At 41.2% G+C, this 15,467-nt stretch overlaps 1 protein-coding gene across 12 annotated transcripts in view; it reads right to left on the reverse strand.

The window, feature by feature from the left end:
• Positions 1–15,467, reverse strand: part of utrn (utrophin) — a 187,665-nt gene that overhangs the window by 74,628 nt on the left and 97,570 nt on the right. For 11 of the 12 annotated variants that reach the window (XM_003449882.5, XM_005454648.4, XM_019345707.2 and 8 more), the window contains 2 exons: positions 3,748–3,920; positions 1,184–1,340 (listed from right to left, as the gene is read on the reverse strand). In XM_003449882.5, the coding sequence (XP_003449930.1) occupies positions 1,184–1,340; positions 3,748–3,920 (330 nt within the window). Of the gene's footprint in view, positions 1–1,183; positions 1,341–3,747; positions 3,921–7,668; positions 8,900–15,467 lie in introns of those variants that run through there. The other variant, XM_019345708.2, reaches the window with a different exon arrangement.

Consider the following 15,467-nt stretch of genomic DNA (forward strand, 5'->3'; position numbering starts at 1 on the left):
TTCAAAATGTAGTTTGTCAAACTTCATTGAAAAGTTACACAAACTTAAAAATCAGATGTAGCAGATCGGAGAAGGCATTCGGATACAAATGCGCTTCACATATGCTAAGGTGTAGCAACGCACGAGGACTGAGCTCCGTGTGCGCGTGTGGCAGCTGATCTGTCAGCGTGTCTGATCCTTGTGTCTGTGACACATGACTGCACACGTGTTTACTCTCAAGGCGTTTTGGGGAACAAAATAATAGTGTGGCGAACGGGATGCCGAGAAACGCATTACGATGTCAAGAGCGGCCGGCAGGCTGGGAGTAAACAGTAGCCACGGGCTGAGTCATTTATCTGAAAGCAATTACACTCCGGTGCAATATCACAATAACCAGTGGTTACAATAAATAATACAGTGGGGAACACTGCTGACAAACGGCAGTGATGCCAAAGGTATGAATGGGTCAGCGCAATAAAGGTATTGACTGCTTGTTAGAAAAACTGATTCTGTATAGTGTAAAAACATCAATAAGTGCAATGATAAAACACGAGAAACGACACTACTCACTGTACGGCAATGATTTCGAAATTGGCCTTTAAAAAACTCTACCAATGCAGGATTTTGAAACTAGTAAATGTACCATAGCCACATGGCTGCCAGGCTTAACGCTTGATCATCTTCAGCACGGTTATATTTTTAATAACACGTTTGTTTATCTTTATGACAACAACGCATCTTGTGCAATTTAATATCTTTATTCTAGTTAATTAGACATCTGCTCAGGATAAGGAGGGAGGAGTTAGGCTAATATGATATAACATTAGCAAACCTCACGAAATAATAGAAATCCTAACCTTCTGCACCCTAACAGGAGAAAATGATTAGGACAGTGAGGGAGATGTGAGTCAAACACAAGCAAGCCATCTGCGCACACAGAAAGAGAGAGAGGACAACTAATGAGGCATTTGCTTTAAAGAAGGGAAAAAAAGAGCTTGATAACATGGGGCTGGCTATATCAAGCTGAGAGTATGGTTACAAATGCTTAAAATGTTCAGAAGGAACGTGTTTATTTTAGGGAAAAAAAGTTACTTTCTTGAAGCTTCTCTCTGAAAACTTAAAGAAAAAACAATAAGGAAAGGACAAGGTATGGATAAATCTTTCAGAGTGTGGCAGGAACATCGCCTGTGGCAACACTTCATACCGTGCAGTGATTCTGCTGCTGCAGCAGAGTGGGCACATCTCCTCCGATGGGCATCTGCTTCGCCAGCTCCTCATCCTTCATGCAGATCCACCTCCACAGCTCCTCCAAAAGGCCCAGCAGTCGAGACCAGCGCTCAGCACTCACCTCCAGATGTGCTCTGCCAAGATGAAGCATCCACTTAAACTAGTACCACCAGATCCCTGTGACAGCATCCCAGTAAATCCTTTCAAACTGTACTCCTTTCTTTACACTTTGTTCTATACATCCGCACATATTATGGTCTCAAATTTGTTATTCTCTAAATTATAGCGTTTAAATCATACAGTAGGGTTCAACAACTTTTGAATTCTTCCTGCTACATTCTAGCTATGACTGTATTTCAACACGTAAAAAGACATCCTTACAAAACCATGTAAAAACCAGATTGTTAACCACTCAAAAGAGGTCGCTGGCCTTCTGGAGTGGACGTTATTTGAAGAAGGTGGATGCAGTTGGCTGCTAACGGTGTGGGTGGCAGCATGAGTGCAATGTGTGTTGATAATCACTTATTTTTCTCTTCTCCTCTGGGCAAAATGTATCTGAACACTGTGTACAGAGACCTCCTAATGCCACTTACCGAGTTAGCCTTAATTACACATGTACTGCAATTAAGGCATAATGGCCTGCATGCAATCATCATACCACACACACACACACACACACACACACACACACACACACACACACACACACACACACACACACACACAGAGTTTTCTTGCTGTCTATTTTCCCTGTTCTTTCCTTTCTGTGCAATGCTTCATCTTAAGTCCCATTTCTCCCACTAAAATAAACCATTATAAATTCAGAATCATTTCATCTCATTTCACCATTTTTATTGATATCCCAACATCACTTTGTTCTCCTGGCATGGCCTTATTCACCCTCCCCTCTTCCTCTTTGAACATCTCCATCTGGCCCTGTCACCTTCACTTCTGCCTTCACTTTCTTCACCGTCCGCATCCCCACTCATCGCCAATCTTCTTTATTTATGCCAAGGTTGTGGCTGACGAGGCACTACGTGTGTGAGGTTTATGTCCTACCCTGGTTGCTCTCGGGTCTTTTTTGTGCTATATGTCATCCCTCTGCTTCACGATGGACATGCAGAGAACAGGAGGCAGTGTAAGGCTGTTATAAACAGCTCGAATGAATATTTCCCAAAATACTGTATGCAAATGAATATTTTCAAATATGAAGAATGTTTTTAATCATGACTAGGACTACGTTTGGATTTCATAAGTACTAAATTTCCTAATCAATACTTGACAGTGGAATTGGCCTCGGTGCATCTTTCGATAGGTGATTTATGTACTTCTACACATGTCTGAAAACATTTTCAGGCTCTTCAAAACAAACTCCCTGGTGTTTCAGAATACAATAAGAGCAACCTTGAGACCCATTTCAATCATGCAAGCAGAAAAATCAATGCATCTCTCTTTTTTTTGTTTTTAAATTAAAGTACCACCTGAATTCCCCCCAAAATGGGACACTCCAAATTTAAAGCATGCACAAATTTCTTGAATATTCATCAGCTTCAACTTCTTGTCTTTGGGACTGCATGTGTAGCAGCCCAAAGTTGGGCTGACTGCTGCGAGTCAGTCAAAGAACTAGCTTCACTCCTCTGAAACTGCAGTACCAATCACAAAGAAATAGGATGACAAAAGCTCAACAAGCTATAAATTGGTTGCTGCAGGATGTTCTGTCATAGTGTCAATAGTGCAGAGAGAGGCACGATGCAAACAGACAGCACCAGTGTTTTGTGGCTATCCTGCATCGACCTGACATTTTATTCTGCAGTATTTGATGCTGTAAACGGTCACATCACATATGAAAATATCACGCACTAGCTGTTGTTCTTCCTCTTCCGAATTTCTAAAGCATTTTATGAATACAACATTGGCAGCAGCCTGGGATGGAGGCTGTGATGCATAAGAGTAATGACTGAATTAATGAGCTTGTTTCTGGAATGAGTAGATTACTGAGTTAAGTCTGACCAGCCTGATGTAGTTACTGTGTAGAAGCCTGGTGTAATTTGTGTAATATAATCAAAGTAGACACTATGGACACTGTGTTTAAAGGTGCAGTGTTTAGGATTTTCACTGAGTACAAAGCAGGTCATGTTATCCATAAACAAATGCAGACCATTTTACTGACATTGTTATTTCATTTTTAAATTATTAAAGCATTTTCTGATTGGATTGTTTCCATTTATCAACTTCCTGGGCTCCAGAATTCCACATGTTGGGGAAAAGGAAATTTCCTGATCAGGAAATAGCACATCTCCCAATGCACTACATTTAATAGTTAATCAAAACTTCTGCAATGTTATGACACACTAGCTGATTAATAAAAGGAGTACACTCAAGCTGAGACCTACTTGGACCATTGCCTTGAGACCTTATGCCAAGATATCTTTTTTTCTTCTAAGTTTGAGAGCAGCAAAAGGGCAAAAAACTGCAATCTGACATCCATGACCCAAAAGACTCGAGAAAGCAAAAGTTAACAAGTTGAGAGCTTTTACTGACCTGATGTTGGCGGATTTGGTCTTCAGGTCGCTCCATCGTTGATTCATGTCATCCAGCCTGTGCTGGAGGAACACGGCCTCCTCTGAGCTGCCCAGCGCTTTGACCATCTTCGACTTGTTCCCGTCGACGCTCTTGTAGATGTCATTGTGGGCATCGATCTCAGCCTGGATGTCCTAAAAATACGAACAAAGAACATGGTTTTATCAGTGGAAAATTAAGGTTCTGAGAAAAAGTACAGTCAAGGGCAGCAGTAAAGTAGTTTCACATCATTCTTATCACAAAAAAAATGGATGAGACAGCTGACTACAAGTGAACCTAAAATTTCTTTGAATTGTGTCACAAAGACTTTTCTTGAGGGACATCACAGCGTACTGCAAACAAATTTACCAGAGGGCAGAAAAGTTTATATTTTCTGGAATATCCTCAAGGTACTTTGACTAAAAAGATTTTAACTTCTGCTCTTTTGCCGACTTGGAAGGCCCACGCCATCCAGAAGCAAGTCCCTGAGCAATATCAGCCTTCATATTAATGCTGGATTAGGTTACACCAGGTCTGAACGACAGCAAGATTTTCTCATTTTATGCTGGGATACAGTATCTAGTTCTAATGCACTGCAGTGTGACTCAAAAGTGCTCTGTGTATAGAGGTGTGTATGTTTACAGGACCAAATTCAATATTATGACGAAGCAAGATTTCGTGTGTCTGCGTGTGTGTGTTCTTAACTCAGTGGCTCTATTACAGAACCCCATCTCAAAGGGCATGTGTGAACGTGTGTGTGTGAGGGTTAAACCACAAGGGGGGCTGACGCAAGCAGAGGATCCTGTCAAATGTTTTATTTTTAGATGTATAAAACTGTTCCATTTTCTTCTCTCGCGCACTCTCTCTACTGGGACTCCCCTCAGTTCAACCTTTTTCAACTGCACATAAAGAAAAGACTCCAAAGAACACCATGTGTGTAAGTGTAACACTGCTTGGAGCACAGAGATGTGCAAATGGGGCAAAATTGGTGTAGCTAATAAAAGTGTAATAAGACCTATAGCCTACAACAGTGCCGAAACATTGTAAAATAATACAAGACATGGTGTATAAAATTACACGTCTTCAGCAGCTTAAGTAGTTAATTGTGTATCGTTTGCGCTGGAAATGTAATACTTTACATTTACTCTAATTATAAAACACAGGAAAAATCTTGGAAAAGGCCATTGTTGCGGAATTGCTTTCCTATCCTCTGCATCACTATAATAACTGTGTGCAGTAATGGAAATGGTCTGCACCGCCATTAATGTGCTACTACACTAACTAGAGCCTAACGGATACACGGATCACCCCGGGCTAATTTTGGCCTATTACAGACGAATTAATGAACATATCATCAAAATGTTTCTAGATATGAAACTCTTTTTAATATTACACTATTATATTTGTAAATTATACATCATAACCGAGCAGTTAAGCAATGTATTTGTGTCAAGTTTCTCACTGGTTTGTGAAAATGATTAGGATTTGGCAGTGTCCCCCATTGTTCGATGATCCTGCTGTTCCCCAGTGAGTAGGGAATGGGCACAGAAACCTGGTATTAAACAGGCTCCGGAGCTACATTATTAAAAGATTAGAGTATCAGAAACTTCCAACGTTATTGGAATTGGTTTCGGTACTGGATTGCTTAAGAAAAAAGATTTATTATTGCATAATATATGCATAAAAGTCATATTCCAGTTTCATTTTTCCTGACCAGCTCCCTTGATAATTTGTTATTCACTATCCTGAAGATAACTCCTCTCTCTCGACTTGACTGAACTCTGTTGTGGACACGAAAAGCTGGAAACACAGGTTCAGCACCCATTCCATACTTCCTTGAAGCCCGCCTCAAGTCCACCACCTGGGATGCAAGTGCAGTTGGGGTGGGTGTAATGTAAATTCTCAGGATGAGTCCGTGGTCACAAAAGGAAAAGGAGAAAAAAAAAGACAGGTACATGGACCTCTGCAAGGAACCTTGCACTAACTGTGTGACGACAAAATTTACATCACTTGGACCCAAGCAGCTGCAGAAAGTATAATCAAGGCTTAACAGGAATAACTATTCGGCCATTGTGTCTCCAGCTGTTCATGTCTGTGTCAGCAACCGAGTATAATCAAGGCTTCAGTCGTACACCTCATGCACACATCCACAGACTCTGGTCTTAGTGAGGACTGAGGAGAAAATGAAACTCTCCAAAGTGATGGATTCACTTGGCTAGAGTCGACACTTACAGTACTCATTGCCACAAGTGCAACAGGTCTTTTGCTCGTAAAGGCTGAAACATGAGTAGCGTGTGAAAACATTTAATGAAAGTCCATCACACTAAGGTGGAAAAATGCAGAGTTTTCAACTGTCCAACTAACATGGTCTACATGTAGCGATGCCAAGTGTGTGCATTTTTTGTATACAGAAAAAATCCACTGACAAAAATCAGTCGTGGTTCCAAATAAACACTCCAATATAAACAGAGGGAAGATGCTGAAAAACAAAAAATACATTTCAAAAAGTAAATTTCAGCCACAGTGTGACCAGACTGCACATGAAACGGCTACACACCTGTGGCGATATGCCGCAGTTTAGTGAATGCCAATGGGCATTTCATTGAAGGCTGAAGCAAATGCCTCTGCTGTGATCTGCAAGGATAATCATCCACTGCATTTTTTTAAGGCACAAATAAAATCCTTCTTAAAGGTTATAGAAGAAAGGAGGAAAGCCAGAGAGAGACGGGCAGAGGGAGAGGATATGGAGATAAAGACAGAAAGACAGTAACACCAAGAATAAAAGACAGAGACACATTTGGCTTCTGAGCCAGCTGGCTGTGTTTCAAGTCATTACCCAAGTGCTTCCCTTATATTTTCCTTTAGCGCTTCTACTTCCAGTGCAAGTAGTCTGCACACACTAGCACATTCACATATAACACAGAAAGCACACATTGAACGGCACATATATTCATTTACAAAAAACCCCATTTAGGGTGTATTTCAACTAATGAAAGACTGCTTGGAGCCAGAGGATTGTATATGTTGATGTATAAGTGTAGCGACGGATCATTTTCACCCTCTCATCAACACAGACGTACCCAAACACACACACAAAAAACCATTTGTATGCCACAGGTCACCATGTGAGTAACCACCGGCCTGTGTTTACTTTTCTATGTTTTATTTATGAATTATTGACTAAAAATGGACCATTTTAGGTCCTGGCAAAGGACCTCAAATATGCCTCCTCTCCTCGATCTATAAACTCACACTCACCATACACACAAACACTGATTTATGTGCGAGTGGGAAGAAAAGCAGCAGAAAGGTTAATGGGTTCTGGATCTCATGCACACTGTAATGAGTGACAGAGATTTGCTGGCTGTGAGCTTGTTGGAGCTGGAGAAACGATTCGACCGAGTCTCCCTGGAAACTGAAGCAACAACTACTGCTTAAAGCTTTATGAAGGATAAAAGCATTAAACATGCTGTTAAGCTATGGCTGAAGGGAAAAAAAACAAAACACCCAGACGTGCTCGCCCATCGGTTAAAGTCTCACCTAAAGGAACTTGTTTACATTAACAAAACAACAATGACCCTTACTTTGCTAAGCCATGTTAGCCTTTAGATCTTAATAAAGCAATTAGCGTAAAGGTCTGCTTTGACAAATGATGCTGATTTCATGGCTGTGGGTCTCATTCTATACTAATTCGCCCTCTGCACGGTATCCATCTCTCAGAACCATTCATTCCACTTTAATGAGTCCAATAAGGACTGCTTAGAAAACTGACTAAATTTGGACCACAACAACAAAGATAGGGAGGAAAAAGAAGAATGAAAGATGGTTGTGTTTGTACTCATAGTTTGCATCATTCAAAAACTAAAAGAAGTCAAGCTATGACAGAACAGACTTATAATATACCTTTTCAAACTTTCTGAGCAGCTCCTGCAAGCTGAAGTTGAAGCCAATCATTCTGGAGTTATGTGCTCTGACTCCTCCTACTCCCTTGTGTCCCTACATCTTCTCTACTGTCATACAGATGAAAGGATGTTTCAGGTTTAGGGCAAGTAGACAAGTCCTCCAGTGGTTATGGTCAAAACCAGAACATTCAAGGTCAGCGTTCAGATCAATAATAAATCCAGAGTTTGGAGAATCTCGAATCTGGCAACTGAAAAACCCAGCTCTTGCAAAAAATCCAGACACAAAAGGGTCAAAACCAGGTCGCAATCCCAAAACAGGCAATTTACACAACCCTTGGCAGCATTCGAACATGCATGCCAGTGCGTGTGCTCGCCTAATCCCGCCACATGTTGGTAGCATCCTCCTTTGAAAGGCAGCCAGACTGCATAGGGAAGGTGACAGTTACCCTGCAGTCATGCTTCAGAGCTGAGACAAGGATTTAGGGACAACTGGGGCCACTGGAGGTTTGACAGAGCAGCAGCTGTAGGCTGATTGTTGAGTTCCTCGGGCCAGGAATGGAGCACTTAAACCGCGACAGAAATCCGACAAATCTTGGGCGGAGGTCTGCAAAGTGGAGATGACGGTTTGTGTCTTGGGGGACGACTGGGCTGATGTAAACGTCAGAGTGGTTGAAGACAGGTCTGCGCTCTCCTTCGGGTTTGCTTTGCTTTCCTTCTACCACTTCCCTTCAAAGTATGAAGGAAGCTTTGTTCACCGTGTCCAGTAGTCCAACCCTGGGCAGGGCCAGGACGTTTGCTCTCAATTACTGAAATAAAAAGCACTTTCTCTCGTCCAGTCTCACACACACCAAGAGGAGAGCCCACAGCAGACGGAGGCACGTGATTTGCCCTTGCTAAAGGTAACTCGGGCTCAAAGAGACAGAGTCCCCCTCAGCGTCCGACTTGCTACCAGCCCCAGTTCGGTCACTCTATGACACCCTCCTAATCACTGCCATGACTGGGCCACTTAGTCAAAGAATGCCGCCTTCTTTCTGTTGGAGCCACATGCTTGCAGAGAGCTGCCTCGATGTTCTGCGTCTAGATCCTGAACAGCGAGTCTGACACTTTGGCCCCTCTTTTGAGTTGGAGCTCTGCCGGTTATCCCCTTGTCTCTTGGGAAGGTGAAGGAGATGAGCGTGATCTATTTGCCATTCCGTCCTCTCTCCCTCTCCGAGTAGAAGAAACTTTTTAAAAAGTTACCTGAATTCTCCAGCTCTCTGCTCGATCTTTTAGGCGGGGGGGGGGGCTCATACAAACTCCATAGCTGGTATCCCCATTCCTCTCTCTTCCTCTGTTGCTCTTTCTTTCTGGCCACTAGCCCCACTCTATCACACAGCTGTTTATTATTTTAATCAGTATCCTCCCTTTCCCCTCCTCTCCCTACCTCTCTCTCTTTCTCTCTCCCCCCTAAACCCATTCAACACACTACACACCCACTTCCTGAGGCCTGCATGGGCATAGAACTAGGCAGTTTATGAGAAAAGTAAGGCTTTCTGCCGAGAAAGAAAATATATACAGACCAGAATTCAGTAGAAGCAAAAGTAAAAGTGGATAAAAGGAAAGAAAAATGAGATGTCAGTGAGAAAACGGGCAGAGAGGAAGAATATTAATAGAAGAAAGGATCTCTGTGAGGGTTAAGAGAAAGAAAGCGAGGGGAGAGGGCCAACAGTGCAGGTGGAATCTTCTACCCGTCTGGTGCAAAAGGGATGAAAACGTGGATGTTTTGTTCATAGATGAGAAAAAGGAAAGTAATGGGAATTTGGGATGCTGGGGTGTCAGGACAGGGGCCGATATAATCTGCTCCACAAAGAACCTTTTTCATTTCTTATGCATTTTAATCAGTGAACAGCACCTTTCCTTGACAGCCCTTATTCAAATTACTAGAACTACCCAACTACTAAAGGCCGTTACTGTTCAGATCCCACAATTTGAATATCATCACTCTGCAGAGGACTGAATTAAGTGAGCCCTGAAATTCCTACTATAGTGTAAAGGCTAAATGCTTTGAAGAGGCTCGGATAGGAGCTGTGTTATATAGGGCTATGTTAAAGAGGTGCAAGCATTAAAATTGATTCCATATATTAAACCTGTGTGTGAGTGTGGAAGTGCTAGCCTGACTCCTCGAGTGTGTGCTGGCATTTTGAACAGCAGGGTAGACATGTGGCGTGCATCAAAGACATGCAGACAGATGGCTGTCAAGTGAGGGGGAAGAAAAAATACAATACAACCTTGCATATTCATAAGACAAAGACTTTGAAGTGCACTTAGCTAATTAAAAATATTTACATACTCGAGGCCATTAAATCGCACTTGTGATTTATGCTGACAAATATATGCCGTTTGAGGGGTTTCTAGTGAAAGATGTAAAATTAACTGCAGCGAATTGGCACATTTGACAAGCATAACTAATTCAACAATGGGTGAAAGCTGGGAGAAAAAAAAAAAAAAACGATAAAACTTGTTTGATGATTTTGGCTCGCCGAGGCTTTTAATGCTTTAACTTTGTGCAATCAACTTAAGGAGTGCGGTTTACAAAAGCAGACATTTATTAAGAATGCAAACACAGAGATGGATGAAGCCTAAAGCGGGGCACGTCGGGGTTAATGTTGGGCTACATCACTAAGGTAAGCGGATTAGAACCATTACAGGGGTAAGAATGTAACGCTTCTAATCCCTCGGGCGAAAAGAGGAGAGGAAAGAAAAATAAAGTTCAGTGAATGAGCAAAGAGTAATGCAAACTTACGGGGTAATAACATGAAGGTTAGCAAAGCAGAAAAGAAAATGTGGGGAAAGGCAAAAAAAAGGATATAGAAAAAAACGTAATAGATTCCCAAATGTTTCCAACTTTTGCTTGAAGAAAAAAGAATGGAAAGAAAAACTTGAAGCATTTAACTGTAAACTAAAAGATTTATATTTCATAAAATAAGCTGAGTGAGTCAGAAATGCACGTGCCATATGCCTCAAATCCTGTTTTTTCTTCTGTATTACCTTTAGTTGTTTTACTTTTTTACTTCATGGCAAAGGATTTTATTTTTTTCCTAACGGTTTACATATTATTCAAGATAGGTGATAAGGCCAAAGAGAATTTGTGTTTTACCATATTTAACCCAAGTGTCCTGATGTAGTGCACTCATCACTGAGGACCGAGTCCTGCACAAGTTGGCAGTTGAAATCTGTCAACTTGTATGATGACTGTCCAAAAATGGAAAAACGTATCATACATAATTTGGTTATCTTTCTAAATCCATTATATTTAAGGCCTTAGAGAACTCTTCATATCTTGGTACGTTGAGATCACACACTCCAGCAGCAAAGAGAATAAATCCTGAATGTCAAAAGTTTGAATAGTGCAGATTTTTACCCGGGATCGGGTTGTTTAGCCCCTCCCCAACCACATCGAGCGAATCTAGTTGAGGTGGTTCAGGCATCTGACTGGGGTGGGCCTCCTGAACGCCTCCAAGATGATGTATTTTCAGGATGTCCAACCAGATGATGCCCCTGGGGCAGACTCAGGACATGCTGTACAAACTATATCGCTCAGCTGACTTAGAAACACCTTGATGTTCCCTGGATGAGTTAGAGGTGGCAGTGAGGGACGGCAAGGAATTAGTTTCCCTGCTTAGACTGCTGTCCAACTGATTGGGAGGGATGAATCAGGATGGTTTTGTCTCTCTTTAATGCATTTTTGGAATGTGAAGGTGACTGATTTGTTGTTTTATACGTTTAAGTTATTAACAGGACCAAAAAAACATAAATTTTGAGTGTTATTCTTGAGTGTGTCATGATTATACGTACACAAAGTTTCACAGATGGCTAAGTGCTTGCTTATTTCTAAATTTCTAAAGTGTTTTTTTTCCCACAATGACTTCAGTTGAAAAGGGAAAAAAAAAATATTGAAAAACCAATTTCTAAGGCTTTCTAAAATTGCGCTTTCTTAGCCAACCAGGCCAACGGGTCATCAAAGATTTAAAACAAAAGAAAGAACCTATACAGAAATATCTAGACCAAAGAAACTATAAATATTAGGACAGGAATGACAAATCCAAAACACAGCATATTTAATCAAAAACCTTGTCTCAATATCTACACAGAAGACCACACAGAAGCATGTGAAAGCGTTAAAGAGCAACTGCTGAAGGACAGGAGACAGAAGCAGGGCAATTTACCATCTCGGATGATGTCAAGAGGGAGCCGGGGCCATATTGTCCAAATAAAGATGGGCAACCATATCACAGGATCACAAACAGAGCAAATGAATAAACACAAATGTGGGCACAAACCAAAACACACAAGCACACACAACCCAATTCTAACAGCAGACCCATCCACCAGTAACCATTCCCTGTCAGATCATTTAAAATTCACACAAACCCATCTAATCCAGGCTCTGTCTTTACAATGTGCCGCATCTGCTGAAAAAAAAAAAAAATCAATGCAGCTGCAGCATTTCACTATAATTCGCAGCCTCTTAAATTCACATCTAGTGAAGTCACTTCCTGTACCTCGGGTTATCACTGACACTCCTCTTCCTGTTAGGAGGGCAGCAGCCCTTTGGGGAGATCTGAGCCCTGAAGAGTTTAAGAGTGTGTGTGTGTGTGTGTGTGTGTGTGTGTGTGTGTGAGTGTGTGTGAGAGAGAGAGTCTTCGTTGTGGCTCATTTGGCAGTATAACAAATGTGTCAAGTTTTGGAACAAAGTGTTGTGGGTGTGCACAGATGAAAGAACTCTTGCAGTATTTTAAAGTGCTCTGCTTTCAGATGTATAAACCCTTCTCATCAAACAGATGTGCAATTGTGCAGCAGAAATAGTTCTGTAAACTTGAAGGCCACTTCTCGAACTCGTTATATTGTAAGGCTTAAATTTCTCTGTGAATACGATCGCAGAGTCGACAGCAGTTTCAGCTATCGAATTCTGCACTGTACTTAGTAAACACAAGGTTAATGCGGCTCCCAGGGTGACTACTGTGAAGGAGCGTGAATAAAAAGACTGGCAGATAAAAGAAGAATAACCAACATAAGAATGATGGCATTGTTGCATCACATGCTCTTATTATACAGCGTCTCTTCCAAGAAAACAATTATCTGGCGTATCTGCTCATAGAAGTTATATATGGGCTACACTTACGAGCTGACAAAGTAATAAAGCATGGCAAAGCCACAATCCGATATTCAATTGACAGCTAACCTTCAGTGATGTGACAGAGCTGCCATTAGAGAAGACAACTGGAGTCAAAGGTCATGGAGAAGAATAATAACTTCTTCTGGGGATCCAATAATAGCCGACACTCGACATAGTCATCGTCATAACCAAGAAAAAAGGACATCCCGAAATTCGTATGCAAGCTCCTTAACACGGGGAGTGGAAATTGATTAGAAGAGCCTGTGTGCTGTTACCTGGTAATCAGCTATTGATTGTGGAGAGGCTTTTTGTCTTGCAGTGTGTCTACAAGACTCTTGGGAGATGACCTGAAGATTGAGGTAAAATGCAGTGGTTCTTAGATGCTAATCTTGTGCCTCCGGGGTTGTGTGTCCAACGAGTGTGCCTCTTTCCTGGTGTCTGATTAACAATCAAAAGCCATCCTTGTCTCGTGGTAGGTCAGATCATTTAAAATGTGACCAGCAAGTAGTAGAAAATGTTTATTTTCGATTAACACCAACTTAATATACCGCTCGCATTGCCATAAAGACTAACCAGCAAGGCAGACATCAAATAAATCAAATAAACGGTAATAGCATTGTTTCCTGTAAGCCACTTGTGCATAGGTGGGCATTTTAAATCTAACAAGGTGAAGGCAAGCTTGCAACAAACAATAAAAATAAAATACAGAGTAGTTATTGTACAACAGAATATGTCAATAGCTTCTAGGTGTGTGTTGGCTACACAGTATTAAAAGACAAAAACAAGGTCTGACTGTTTTATGTCAGTAAGATTATAGTTCTAGTACAGTTTAACTAAAACAGAGGTCTCACTTATTAATAGAAAGCAATTAATCCTTGGATAGCAGACCTTTGGAAGTAAAAGAAATGAATAAAAAGTCACTGAATTGTGAGCACTATTAACTTACTGAATTTATTTGATTTAAAAAAAAAAAAAGAAAGAAAAAAAAAGAAATCACAGGCCTGCTGAGGGTTTTTATCACCCTGCTTTTCACTAGCATTCAAAGACTTCTCCCTCTCCATCCTTCCTTTTCATCGCTATTTTCCTCCAGCGGCCCATCTCTTTCACTTTGTCTCCACTCTTGGCCACTATTTGAAGTGAAGCCATCTAGGTAAAGGCATCTAGGAACAGAAAATCTTGACCTTTGTGGGTGGTCTGCCAGCAAGTCGCCGCATCACATCACAACAGAAATTTTTTAAAAAAGAAGAAGAAGAAAAGTCGATGTGACGTGATTGCTTCTGAGGCGGCTGTCGCCTCCACGGCGGGCTGCCGGAGAAATACACTTTGAACATGAGCCTGACACCTGCTGTGTTTGGTGGGGAGGAAAGAGGCCTCAGAAGGTTAGGTGACTGGACCAATTAGTGTGCTCCAATAATGAACAGTAGGAGACCACTGTGTGAAGGACTGTCCTGTGGCGCTACGGAGCCGGTGTCAAAACAGTGGGTGAGTACAGGTTATAAGTAGGCAATGAAAGTGTAATGGTAGACAAGTGAGAACAAAAATATTGTGTTATGCAATGAGCCCACTAACATATATTCAAATTACATCTCAAACACATTGATATTCTCAAAGAAAATAAAAGGCATTATGATAATGGCTTAAAAGCAGCACATTGTCACAGTCTGTGGGGCTGGCCTGGAGCAACAAACCACACAAGAAAAGAACTGATGGATAAAGGAAATGGTGATGATGATAAATTATTGCATACTTATGTCGATGAAGGAAGAGAAAGTTGGAAAACAATCAGCAAATGCTTTAATATCAAAAGAATGAGAGGGCCCTGAAGAAAGCAACAACAGAGACAAATGTGCACAAAGTGACACATTTAGCAACAAAGGCATGAAGGGAATAATTTGTTTTCACCAGAGAAAAATAGACACATGAATAATGGGTAGTGTGGGAAAGAGTGCCTTCATATCCTCCACCTTAAAATAAAAACATTATCGAGTTTCTGGTAACAGTCTTAAAAATTCACTTGGCGATTCTTTACTTTTCAGTGAATTGCATAATTACGCAGACCAACACTACCTCCTACTCACCCTCTCCTCGCCAAGCAAACCGACTGCTACACATATTGTTTTTAAGAGAAAGCAAATCGCCGACATTTGCTTCATATAACAGTTGTGCCTCGCTTTTTTCAGCCATCAACATCAAATATTATCGACGACTAAAGAAAACACCCTTCAAAGATACTCAACCTTAAAATCTTTACACATTGAACTCATAGAAACTGACCGATTCGTCACATATTGTTTACAATTGCCTTTTTATTGAAGTTTGAAACACGCCATTCAGCTTTGGTGTGACATTTACTTTCCCCTCTGTCTGAAGCCATTTCATTTAGAGCCGGCATCGTTCAGTGAAGAGGAAGGATTTCCAAATTGGGGTGGCCGAGCTGGTTGGCGTCCAGCTTTGAGGCTGCACAGAAAACAATTTGACAGCTTCTGTGTACCTTCAAATAACTGGTGCATCGATCATACGGATAGCCAAGCTAGGATTTTAAGATGATGTCTGGGTAAGAATTAGAGCTTCATTACAGTAAGAAAAAAAAAAGGATCAATAACCACAATCCATACTCTATTCCTAATTTAATGACAACACTATGT

Source organism: Oreochromis niloticus, linkage group LG15, assembly GCF_001858045.2.
Source record: "Oreochromis niloticus isolate F11D_XX linkage group LG15, O_niloticus_UMD_NMBU, whole genome shotgun sequence".
In the NCBI taxonomy this organism is placed as follows: Eukaryota; Metazoa; Chordata; class Actinopteri; order Cichliformes; family Cichlidae; genus Oreochromis; species Oreochromis niloticus.